The sequence below is a fragment of the Bubalus kerabau genome, chromosome 10 (assembly GCF_029407905.1).
Source record: "Bubalus kerabau isolate K-KA32 ecotype Philippines breed swamp buffalo chromosome 10, PCC_UOA_SB_1v2, whole genome shotgun sequence".
Lineage (NCBI taxonomy): Eukaryota > Metazoa > Chordata > Mammalia > Artiodactyla > Bovidae > Bubalus > Bubalus kerabau.
This window is the reverse complement of record NC_073633.1, coordinates 65,131,966-65,144,973: the sequence shown is the minus strand read 5'-3', so window position 1 is coordinate 65,144,973 and position 13,008 is coordinate 65,131,966. Positions and strand designations below refer to the sequence as shown.

At 38.1% G+C, this 13,008-nt stretch overlaps 1 protein-coding gene across 12 annotated transcripts in view; it reads right to left on the bottom strand.

Moving 5' to 3' along the window:
* ATP8B4 (ATPase phospholipid transporting 8B4 (putative)) overlaps window positions 1-13,008 on the bottom strand; it is a 345,053-nt gene that overhangs the window by 205,733 nt on the left and 126,312 nt on the right. For all 12 annotated transcript variants that reach the window (XM_055538002.1, XM_055538000.1, XM_055537998.1 and 9 more), the window contains one exon: window positions 526-639. In XM_055538002.1, coding sequence (XP_055393977.1) covers window positions 526-639 — 114 coding nt within the window. Of the gene's footprint in view, window positions 1-525; window positions 640-13,008 lie in introns of those variants that run through there.

Sequence of the window (13,008 nt, the reverse complement as noted above, 5' to 3'; positions counted from 1 at the left end):
TACTTATATATGTGTAAAAAATGTCATTGTTCTTATTTTTTTATATTTATTAAAATATTTTTTTCTTTTTAAATTTTATTTTATTTTTAAACTTTACAATATTGTATTGGTTTTGCCAAATATCGAAATGAATCATTGTTCTTAGATGCAAATAAAATTTGCCAAATTAAGTTCCACAAACCACTAGTCAGATAAATTCTTTGCTTCAACTCTGTCAATAACCATGCTGTGAATGTGATAGGGAGATAAAGAAAGGAAGCAGTAATTATTAGGCTCTGGTTTGGTTCAGATAAAGCTCAAGGCAGCATTTTAAAATGACCTCAGTGTTTAAAATTATGAATGTACTAGTTTTTTTACCCATTCCTATCCCTCCCACACTTGTGAAGAGAAACAGCAATAAAAACATCAAAAATCTGATAAGGCTGCTTTTCTATGCATGAACATTTAGATAAGCTAAATAATTTTCTCAAATTATCTGAATACTCTTAACAAACAGATGATGAAGAAATACAACCTAAACATTACCTGCAAAATCAGAAGAAAAAGGAAATATGCATTTGCCACTCTTTGGAACTGTTCAAATAAATTAATCGGCAAGAAGGTGAGAATGTTGTACTTGGATGTGTGGATACGATTATCCTGAAAAAGAAACAGCATCACATTAGTTTGGGGTGAGGCATGACTCATTATCAGAAACAGCTCTAAACTTATGAGAAAGAGCATGAGTTATGCCAGAGCAAGAAAGATAAGCCAATTCTCTAGGAAATTTTAAACTCTGTGTGGGCCAAGGGTTTCAGTTTTCCCAAGAGGACATGCTCCTGATACTAGGTGAAATTACCATTCAATGTTATAAAATCATCCATGACTTAAAAATTTATCAAGTGCAAAAGTCTGCCCCTGACATTTTTTATCCTTATGTATTTACTCACTTGGCAGCCATTTCTTGAGAACCTACTGTTTACAGACACTGAGCTCATGGCTGCGATTTGTGAAGTAAAAAGGAACTTCAGGAATCACTTGGTTCACCTTCCCAAAGCCATGACCCTTTAGATAACTCTGACAAAGGCCCCTAGGTCTATCTTTGAGAGTCTTCTGGTGGAAAACTGACCACCTTACAAGGCAGGTGTAATCCTGTTTCCATTTCAGGATGGGAAATGATAGAAAGGTCTTTATTATGAGAGACTCAAATCTGCCTCCCTGTAAATTTTGCCATATGCCATCCATCCCTGGGGTCACCTAAATAAAGTCTAAGCCCTTTCCATATTGACAATCTTCAAATACTTGAGGGTAACTCACAGGACTCCCCTAAATCCTCTCCATTATGATCTAGGTGTTCACGAAACCCTTAGCCATTCTCCATGATTTTTTCATGGACATCTCTTCCTGATCAGCCTCTTCTGCATCCATCCCAACCTCTCTGCATCTCTCTTAAAACATGGTGTCCAAATGCAAATATTCATTGCAGATCTAGCTCAACTGGTCCACATACAAAAGAGCCTTTGATGTTCTGTGTTATGGATTATTGTACTAATTTGCCTTAAAATTTCATTAGCATTTTGTCAATTAATCTGTTTATTCACATTGTTTTGATTAATTAAAATCTCAAGGTCATTTCTTCATAAATCACTATTAAATCAGGTCTCCCATTCTTAAATATTCAGTTTATTTTTTTAAGTCCTGATGATTTTTCACAAATTCCTTTTATAAGAGCCAAATTAAAAAAAATAATCTTGAGTGTGCTATCACAAAGCACTAAATATTCCTCCCAACTTTGTGTCATCAAAGAATTTCAAACACATGCCTTTTATATAGTCTTTCAAAACTATATAAGTTTAGTTACCAGAGATTTCTCCAGATTATAGTTGATATCTTTTTCAGGCATTTACATAAAACATATTAAATATATATTATTTAACAATTTATAAATCTAACTACATTCTCATGAGACTTCACTCTATCTTATTCACAAACATAGCAGAAGAAATTTGATGTGACAGATCTTACTGACACTCAGAATCAGCATGCCTAGAGAATTTCTATCCACTCATCTCATAACACGGAGATTAGTCCATATGATTTTTATTTATTTTTTATTGAAATATAGCTGGTTTATAATGTTTTTCTAGTTTCTGGTATACAGAAAAATAATTAATATATATATTCTTTTTAATATTCTTTCCATTATGGTTTATTACAGGATATCAAATACAGTTCCCTGTGCTATAGAATAGGACCTTGTTTATATCTGTTCTATATATAATAGCTTGCATCCATCCATCTAATCCATCCATCCACCCCCACCCTTCCCCTTGGCAACCACAAGTCTGTTTGCTATGTCTATGAGTCTGTTCTGTTTCATAAATAGGCTTGTTTGTGCTGTATGTATTTTTTAATTAACTTTTATTGGAGTATAGTTGCTTTACAATGTTGTTTTAGTTGTGTCATATTTTAGATTCCACATATAAGTGATATCACATGGTATTTGTATTTCTTTCTTACGTATCATATATATGATAATCTCTAGTTCCATCCTTGTTGCTACAAATGGCATTATTTCATTCTTTTTATGACTGAGTAATATTCCACTGTGTGTGTGTGCGCACACAGGCACCTATGTGTATATACACATATATCACATCTTCTCTATCCATTCATCTGTTGATGGACATTCAAGGTTGTTTCCATGTCTTGGCTATTATAAATAGTGCTACAATTAACATTGGGATGCATGTATCTTTTTGAATTACAGTTTTATCTGGATATAAGCCCAGGAGTATGATTGCTGGATCATATGGCAACTCTATTTTTAGCTTTTTGAGGAGTCTCCATACTGTTTTCCATAGTGATTTACATTCCCACCATTAATATAGGAGGGTTTCTCCGCACCCTATCCAGCATTTGTCATTTGTAAATGACAGCCATTCAGCCCGAGTGAAGTGATACCTCATCATAGATTTGATTCTCTAATAATTAGCAATGTTGACCATCTTCTATGTGCCTATTGGTCATCTGCATATTATCTTCAAAGAAATGTCTGTTTAGGATTTATGTCCATTTTTTTGACTGGGTTATTTGTTCTGTTACTGAGTTGTATGAGATATTTGTATATTTTGGAAATTAAGCTCCTGTCAGTTGCATCATTTCCAAATATCTTCTCCCAGTCCATAGACTGTCTTTTCTTTTTGTTTATGGTTTCTTTGGCTGTGCAAAAGTTTTTAAGTTTGATTAGATTCCATTTTTTTACTTTTGTTTTATTTCTATTGGTTTGGGAGACTGATCTAAGAAAACACTTGTACAATTTATGTCAGAGAATTCTCCTCTAGAAGTTTTATGGTGTCATGTCTTTTTTTTTTAATTTAAATTTATTTATTTAAATTAGAAGCTAATTACTTAATATTGTATTGGTTTTGCCTTATATTCAGGTCTTTAAGCCATTTTGAGCATGATATGAGGGTGTTTTCTAACTTTATTGATTTATGTCCAGCTTTCCCAACACTATTTGTTGAAGAGACTCTTTTCTCCATTATATACTTTTGTTTTTGTCAAAGATTGATTGACCATAGGTGTGTGGGTTTATTTCTGAGCTCTCTATTCTGTTGCACTGATCCATATGTCAGTTTTTGTGTCAATACCATGCTGTTTTTTTTTTTTTTTTTTTTTTTTCCTTGTTTCTATCAGGATTTTTTTTTTTTTTTTAATTTTATTTTATTTTTAAACTTTACATAACTGTATTAGATTTGCCAAATATCAAAATGAATCCGCCACAGGTATACATGTGTTCCCCATCCTGAACCCTCCTCCCTCCTCCCTCCCCATTCCATCCCTCTGGGCCGTCCCAGTGCACCAGCCCCAAGCATCCAGTATCGTGCATCAAACCTGGACTGGCAACTCATTTCATACATGATATTTACATGTTTCAATGCCATTCTCCCAAATCTTCCCACCCTCTCCCTCTCCCACAGAGTCCATAAGACTGTTCTATACATCAGTGTCTCTTTTGCTGTCTCGTACACAGGGTTATTGTTACCATCTTTCTAAATTCCATATATATGCGTTAGTATACTGTATTGGTGTTTTTCTTTCTGGCTTACTTCACTCTGTATAATAGGCTCCAGTTTCATCCACCTCATTAGAACTGATTCAAATGTATTCTTTTTAATGGCTGAATAATACTCCATTGTGTATATGTACCACAGCTTTCTTATCCATTCATCTGCTGATGGACATCTAGGTTGCTTCCATGTCCTGGCTATTATAAACAGTGCTGCGATGAACATTGGGGTACTCGTGTCTCTTTCCCTTCTGGTTTTCTCAGTGTGTATGCCCAGCAGTGGGATTGCTGGATCATAAGGCATGTCTATTTCCAGTTTTTTAAGGAATCTCCACACTGTTCTCCATAGTGGCTGCACTAGTTTGCATTCCCACCAACAGTGGAAGAGGGTTCCCTTTTCTCCACACCCTCTCCAGCATTTATTACTTGTAGACTTTTGGATTGCAGCCATTCTGACTGGTGTGAAATGGTACCTCATAGTGGTTTTGATTTGCATTTCTCTGATAATGAGTGATGTTGAGCATCTTTTCATGTGTTTGTTAGCCATCTTTATGTCTTCTTTGGAGAAATGTCTATTTAGTTCTTTGGCCCATTTTTTGATTGGGTCATTTATTTTTTTGATTACTGTCATTTTGTGGTATTGTCTGAAGTCTGGAAGGGTTATTCCTCCTGCTTTGTTCTTTTTCCTCAGAATTCCTTTGGTAATTCTGGGTCTTTTATGGTTCCATATAAATTTTAGGATTATTTTTTCTATTTCTGTGGAAAATGCCATAGGTAATTTGACAGGGATCACACTAAATCTGTAGGTTGTTTTGGGGTAGTATAGTCATTTTGATGTTAATTCTTTCAATCCAAGAGCCTGGGATACCTTTCCATTTCTTTGAATCATCTTCAATTTCCTTTATCAATATTTTATAGTTCTAAGCATCTGTCTTTCACCTCCTTGGTGAGGTTTATTCCTAAGTATTTTTGGATACAATTTTAAAAAGGATTATTTTTTTTTTTTTGCATTCCCTTTCTGATATTTCATTGAAAGTGTAAAGAAATGTAGCCAATTTCCATGTGTTAATCTTGCATCCTGCTACCTTGTTAAATTTATTTATCCATTCTAATAGTTTGTGTGCAGAGCCTTAGCATCATGTCATCTGTGTATAATGGCAATTTTACCTCTTTTCTACCAATTTGAATAGCTTTTATTTCTTTTTCCTATCTGACTGCAGTGGCTAGCACTTCCAGTACTACGCTGAATAGAAGTAGTGAGAGTGAGTCTCCTTGTCTTGTTCTATGTTTTAGCAGGAAGGCTTTTTAGCTTTTCACCATAGAATGTACTTTTGGCTATGGATTTGTCATAAATAGCCTTTATTACATTGAGATATGTTTCCCTTATGCCCACTTTGGTAAGAGTTTTTATCATGAATGGATGTTGAATTTTATCAAATGCTTTTCCTTTATTTATTGAGATGACCATGTGGTTTTTGTATTTTCTTTTATTGGTGTGGTGTATCACACATTGATTCTGTGTATTTTAAACCATCCTTGTGACCCTGTGATGAATCCAACTTAATGGTGGTATATGATCTTTTTTTTTTTTTTGGAGAAGGCAATGGCACCCCACTCCAGTACTCTTGCCTGGAAAATCCTATGGACGGAGGAGCCTGGTGAGCTACAGTCCATGGGGTCGCAAAGAGTCGGACACGACTGAGTGACTTCCCTTTCACTTTTCACTTTCATGCATTGGAGAAGGAAATGGCAACCCACTCCAGTGTTCTTGCCTGGAGAATCCCAGGGATGGCGGAGCCTGGTGGGCTGCCATCTATGGGGTCGCACAGAGTCGGACACAACTGAAGCAACTTAGCAGCATGATCTTTTTTATGTGTTGTTGGATTCAGTTTGCTAATATTTTGTTGAAATTTTTGCATCTATATTTACCAAAGATATTGGCTGAAATTTTCTTTTTTGGTAGTGTCTTTGTCTAGTTTGTTATCAGTGTGATGGTGGCTTCATAGAATGACTTTGGGAGTGCTCCCTCCTCTTCAAACTTCTGGAAGAGTTTGAGAAGGATCAGGATAAGTTCTTCATTGTATGTTTAGTAGAATTCTCCAGTGAAGCCATCTTGTCCTGAACTGTTTTTTTGCAGGGAGTTTTTTTTTGTTTGTTTTACTTTTTTTTTTAAATTACAGATTCCATTTCACTTCTAATGATCTGTCTGTTCAAATTATTTATTTCTTCTTGATTCAGTTTTGGTGGGCTGTATGTTTCTAGAAACTTGTCCATTCCTTTTAGGCTGTCCTATTCGTTGAAAAATAATTGTTCCTAACATTCTCTTGTGCCTTTTTGTATTTCTGCAGAATCACTTATTTCTCCTTTTTCCTTCATATTTTATTTTGTTTTTCTCTTTTCTTTTTGGTGAGCCTGTCCAGAGGTTTGTCAATTTTGTTTACCCTTTCAAAGAACCAGCTCTTGGTTTTGTCAATTTTTTTCTAATTTCTATTTTATTTTCTCTCTGATATTAATTTTTCCTTTCCTTCCACTGACTTTAGGTTTTGTTTTCTATTAAGTTTTTTATTTCAGACTTTTCTTATTTCTTGAGGAAGGTTTGTATCACTATGAACTTTTCTCTTAGACCTGCTTTTGCTGCATCCCATAGATGTTGAATGGTTGTATTTTCATTGTCATTTGTCTCAAGCTATTTTTTAATATCCTCTTTGATTTCATCATTGACCCATTGATATTTTTAGTAGCATGTTGTTTAGTTTCCATGTAATCATTTTTTTTTCTCATGTTTCATGTTTGAGATAATTTCTATCCTCTTAAATTTGTTGAGGCTTATTTTACATCCTAGTAGGTGGTTAGTCCTAGAGAATGTTCCATGGGCACTTGAAAAGAACACATATTTTGTTATTTTGGAATATAATGTCCTAAAAATATCAATTAAGTCTAACTGTTCCGTTGTATTATTTAGGATCTCTGTTGCCTTTTTGATGTTCTGTGTGGAACATCTGTCCATTGACGTGAGTGGGAAGTTAAAGTCTTCTACTATTATTGTATTCATATCAATTTCTCCCTTCACATTTGCAACCCACTCCAGTACTCTTGCCTGGAAAATCCCATGGACGGAGGAGCCTGGTAGGCTGCAGTCCATGGGGTCGCTAAGAGTTGGACACGACTGAGTGACTTCCCTTTCACTTTTCACTTTCCTGCATTGGAGAAGGAAATGGCAACCCACTCCAGTGTTCTTGCCTGGAGAATCCCAGGGACGGGGGAGCCTGGTGGGCTGCCATCTATGGGGTTGCACAGAGTCGGACACAACTGAAGCAACTTAGCAGCAGCATATTCATTTTATGTATTTGGGTGCTCCTATATTAGGTGAATATGTTAATGCATATACTATCCTCTTCTTACATTGATCCTTCTATCATTATATAGAGTCCTTCCTTCTTTATGCACTTTGCTTGAAAGTCTATTTTGTCTCATGAGTATTGCTACCCCCAATTTCTTGTCATTTCTATTTGCATTAAATGCCTTTTTCCATCCCTTCACTTTCAACCTATGTGTATTTTTTTGCCCTATTAAGTAGGTCTCTTATAGGCAGCATATTGTAGACTCTTGTCTTTTTAACCAGTCTGCCACTTTAAGTCTTTTGATTGACTTATTTATTTCATTGACATTTAAGGTAATTATTGATAAATATATATTTATTGCCATTTTAAACCTTGTTTTCCAGTTGATATTTTATTTCTTATGGTTTCTTTCTTTGCCTTTTTGCTTTTCCTTTTATGGTGAGACGGTTTTCCTTTATATTACATTTGTGTTCTCTTCTTTTTGGTTTTTGTGAATCTATTGTATGTTTCTAATTTGTGGTTACCTTCTTTTTAAAGTATATTAACACATTCCTATATCTAGTTGCTTTAAATTTGTAGTCACATAGGCTCAAACACATTCTTTTTAAAAAAATATACATTTTCTTTACACTCTATTATTCTCCCCCACCACATTTTGTTACTTTGATGCCCTTTTTTTACATCTTCATGTTTTTTCTTTGCAGTTCATTGTGGTTATCATAACTTTCATCAAAAAAAAATTTTTTTAACTTCTGTACTGGCTTTATTTAAGTGACTTATTTTCCAGTTGTAATTTTCTCTTTCCTATAGATTCTTACTTGTTTTCTATTTAGAGAAAACCTTTCAATATTTTATTTTAGAATAGGTTTAGTATTGCTATATTTTAGTTTTTGCTTCCTTGTGAAATTCTTTATATCTCCTCTATTCTAAAGGATAATCTTGCAGGGTAGAGTGTCCTGAGTTGCAGGTTTTTCCCTTTCAGAACTTTGAATATACCTTGCCACTCCCTTCTGACATGCAATGTTTCTGTAGAGAAATAGGCTGAGAGCCTTACGGAGATTCCTTTGTAACTATTAATAACTTGTTTTTTTCTTGATGCCTTAGAATCTTCCCTTTAACTTTTGCCATTTTAATTACAATGTGTCTTGATGTAGTTCTGTTCAGTTCATATTGTTTTGGACCCTCTACACTTCCTGTAACTGGAATTCTGTTTCCTTTAGGTTTCATACTTTTAAGCCATAATTTCTTCAAATATGTTTTTGATCCCTTTTTCTCTTTCTTCTCCTTCCGGGATCCTATGATGTGTAGACTGACATGCTTTATATTATTCCATGAAAAAGTGTGAAAGTAAAAGTATTAGTTGCTTAGTCATGTCTGACTTTGCAATCCCTATAAGCGGACTGTAGCCACCAGGCTCCTCTGTCCAGGGAATTCTCCAGGCAAGAATATTGGAGTGTTTGGCAGAAAGCAACACAATTCTGTAAAGCAATTATCCTTCAATTTTTAAAGAATTCAAAAAAAAAAAAAAGAATACTAGAGTGGATAGCCATTCCATTCTCCAGAGGATCTTCCCGACCCAGAGATTAAACCTGGGTCTCCTGCATTGCAGGTGGATTCTTTATCATCTGAGCACCAGGGAATATGACATAGATCTTGAATATTGTTTTCTTTTTTATTATCTTCCCATCTGCTATTATGATTAGATGATTTCCATTATTTTATCTTTCAGATCACTTACTTATTTTTTTGCATTATTCAGTTTGCTATTTATTGCCTTTCACTCAGTTTTCCTCTCACCAAATGAGCTTTCTAATTTTTCTTGGTTCCTCTTCATAGTTTCTAGTTCCTTTTTAAAATAATCTGCATTTCTATCAATAGTCTTTTTTAATTCCTTTGTTATTTTTATTTTCTCTTTTTATTTTAACTCAGAGACTATTAGACTGGAAACGTCTGTTTCACTGTTTCTTTCAGGGGAATTCTCTTGATCTTTTAATTAGGAATGGTTCCTCTGCTTCTTCATATTACTTACATTTCTCTTACTTTATGAATTTAGGAGAAGCTACCGTGGTCTACTGAGGTCTTGGAGAGCTGTTTTTCTGTGGGAGTGTTCCTGTGTAGTGTACGAGAGTCTAATGTTTTTGGCTGCATGTGCTGTTTTTAGTACAGATGCCTGCCACATGGTTTTCCTCAGTGTGTGCTGTTTGTTATCTCTTTGGTAGAACATATGACTGGCGTGGTGATGACAAAAGCCTGCACTGGATGTTGAGCAGGGTCTCCTCTTTGCTCTATGGTTGTCACAGTCCTGTTGGGGGCAGGGCCTGCTCCACAGTTGTTGTCGTAAAAGCCCCCAGATCCATTTCTGAGCTGTGATGTGAAATAGGCAGGTCTTTGGAGAAGGCAATGGCAAAATGCCAGTACTCTTGCCTGGCAAATCCCATGGACGGAGGAGCCTGGTAGGCTGCAGGCCATGGGGTTGCCAAGAGTGGGACACGACTGAGTGACTTCACTTTCACTTTTCACTTTCATGCACTGGCGAAGGAAATGGCAACCCACTCCAGTTTTCTTGCCTGGAGAATCCCAGGGACGGGGGAGCCTGGTGGGCTGCCGTCTATGGGATCACACAGAGTCAGACAAGACTGAAGCGACTTAATAGTAGCAGCGGCAGAGTTATGGGAGGAGCCACTGAGTATGCCTCTTCCTCCAGAACTGTCCACCAGAGAGTACATTCTGTGGTGTCACCTGTTACCTGTGATACGGGCTCACAAAGTACACAGTTCCACCTCAACCGTGGGAATGCAGTTGGCCCTGGTGTTCCTCTGGAGCTATATTCACAAAGCCACCAGCACAGATCTGTAGGTGCAGCTCCACTTAAGTCAGGTACCAGGACCGCAGTAGTTGTGCACCTGGACTTGCTGTGCGAGCTATGGAAGCAGCCCAGACCCAGACCCACCCCAGCGTGCATGTGCCTGCCAGCAAAGCCCACAGCTACTAATGTCAGAACTGCCCAAGCCATGGGAGCACCCATAGTCCGCTCGGATGTCCTGCAGCACTGAGTTTACAAAGGCACCAGTGGCTGGGGGGTAAATATGTGGATTACAAAGCCATGGGGAGAGGGCTTAGTTTCAGCCCTTCTTCCTACATCATGTAGCACCTGCAAATCAGCTCCAATTTCAGCCCCACCTCCACATGTGGGCAATCCACTGGCTCTTGCACACTCCCAGAGCTCAGAAAGGTGGAGACACACCCACTGTGAGCATAGCAATAATGGGGCTGCTATGGCAACCTTCATGCACCCACTAACAATAGCGCTTCACTACCTTGGTAGTCTGGGAGTATGCATGTACTCCTTGGTTGCAGCCTGTACCACACTCCGGCCCCGTCAGGCTGTCTCCGTGCAGCTCTGTCCTTTGAAGCTCACGTTTCAGCACTCAGCATCGCCACTCACCAGCAGATGCATGTCTAGGGCTGGGGATACCAGGGAAGTGGCACAGGCTTCCTGTACTGGTCCCTCTCTGTTCTTGCCACAAACCAGCTGCTGTACTCTCCTCGAGCCCCTGAAGCTCCCTCTCTGTCCCAGCTGATCTCCCCGCATTTGAAGGGCTTCCCAGGGTGAGGAAATGGTTCCTCTTTCACAGCTCCCTTCCAGGGATCCCATCCTGATTCTCTTTTTTCTTTCACCCTACCCAAGTATGTGGTGATCTTTCTTGCAATTTTGAGGTTCTGAGATCTTCTGCCAGCGTTCAGCAGTTATTTTATAAGAATGGTTCCACATGTGGATATATTTTTGATATATTTGTGGAGGATGTGAGCTCTTCATCTTTCTATTCTCCCATCTTGACTGGAGCCTCCTCCCATGTGGCTTGCTTTAAATGAACCTACAATGATGCCTAGTAATCACTACTACCTGGACTATCCAGTCCATGGAATTCTCCAGGCCAGAATACTGGAGTGGGTAGCCTTTCCCTTCTCCAGGAGATCATCCCAACCTAGGGATTGAATCCAGGTCTCCTGCATTGCAGGTGGATTCTTTACCAGCTGAGCCACAAGGGAAGCCCAAGAATACTGGAGTGGGTACCCTCTTCCTTCTCCAGGAGATCTTTCCAACCCAGGTACCCTCTTCCTTCTCCAGGAGATCTTTCCAACCCAGGGATCAAATCCAGGTCTCCTGCATTACAGGCAGATTCTTTACCAGCTGAGCCACAAAGGAAGCTCAAGAATACTGGAGTGGGTAGCCTATCCCTTCTCCAGTGGATCTTCTGGACCCAGGAATCAAACTGGGGTCTCCTGCATTGCAGGTGGATTCCTGACCAACTGACCTATCAGGGAATCCCAAAGAAAATACTGTCATCTGTTAAATGGCCATTTTTACCATTTATCAGGAATCAATGAATCCAGCTCTACGAAACAAGTTGTGGGAGAGTAAAAGAAGTGTCCAGAGAAGGATTTGCAGCTTCGTTGGACTGATGAATAGCACTGTACTGAAAACTGTCTGTAAGCTGATGATCACTATTTTGCACTGAGTTTTCTATCCAAAAAGTTGACTCGGAAGGAAGAGCTGTTGATCACAACACGTTTTTCTTTAAAAAAAAAAAAAAAAAAAGGGACTTGGAAAACTAATGGGAAAGAAGAAAGCTAAGGAGAAAACAGTTAACCAAAAGGATCACATGTTCCTAATTCCATTTTACATTTTCCTGCTAAGTTGAAACTAAAATAGAAGTTAAGCCTGTATCTTACTAAAAGGATAGACAGAACATTTGCTGGGACCACATTCTAAACCCTGACAGGAATTATAAAGAAATTCTCCTATAAAACTGAATTCCACAAAGGTGGAGGGTAAATTGTATGGGACAGAGTGATAATACCAAATAGGGACTGTGACAATTCTGTTTAAATTGACTTACAGCAACAATGGTGTTTGTTCTACTGGCTTTGTTGTGACTTAGTCACAGATGATGCCAACACGCATAGCCGACTGGGAACAAGGAACGAGGGCTCCCCCTCCTGGAGAATCTCCACACCCATTTACCTTTGTTCTTCAATAAAAAAAGGAAAAACAATGCTTCCGTTTCTACTGCCCTATCCAAGAATGTGACCATCAGTTAGACTGTGATATTTGGCCATTTCCTTGAGCCAGCCTATTGGCTTACTGTTATATTGGACAACTCATTCTATAATATAGCATGGAAGAGCTTCTCAACTATCCTCTTTGCACTACTTTTCTACCAAGGACCACTAGCAATAACCCAACTTGGAAGAAAGGAGGAGGAAGTGGACGAGAAAGAAACCAAGGAGATGGGAGTACATGGAGGGAATCTGTAGAGCTTCTTTCGTGCTGACAGACATCAGGCTGGAAGTCATGGCTTTAGTCTGTTAGCCAAGTGGACTAGCCAACTGACCCCACAATGAGGTAGGTTTAGCCACACAGACATAAGTAATCTGGGACCAGGAGAGACCTTCCACATGGTAAGAAAGAGCTTGTCCGTAGAAAAGCATCAGGAACCACCTGCTTCCTTTAGGAAGCTCACTTCCCAGAGGAAGAGGGCAAAGCTGAGCTGAAGAAGCTCAGATATTTACCCAAGACATATTTACCCATCAGGGAAATAACTCCACATCATG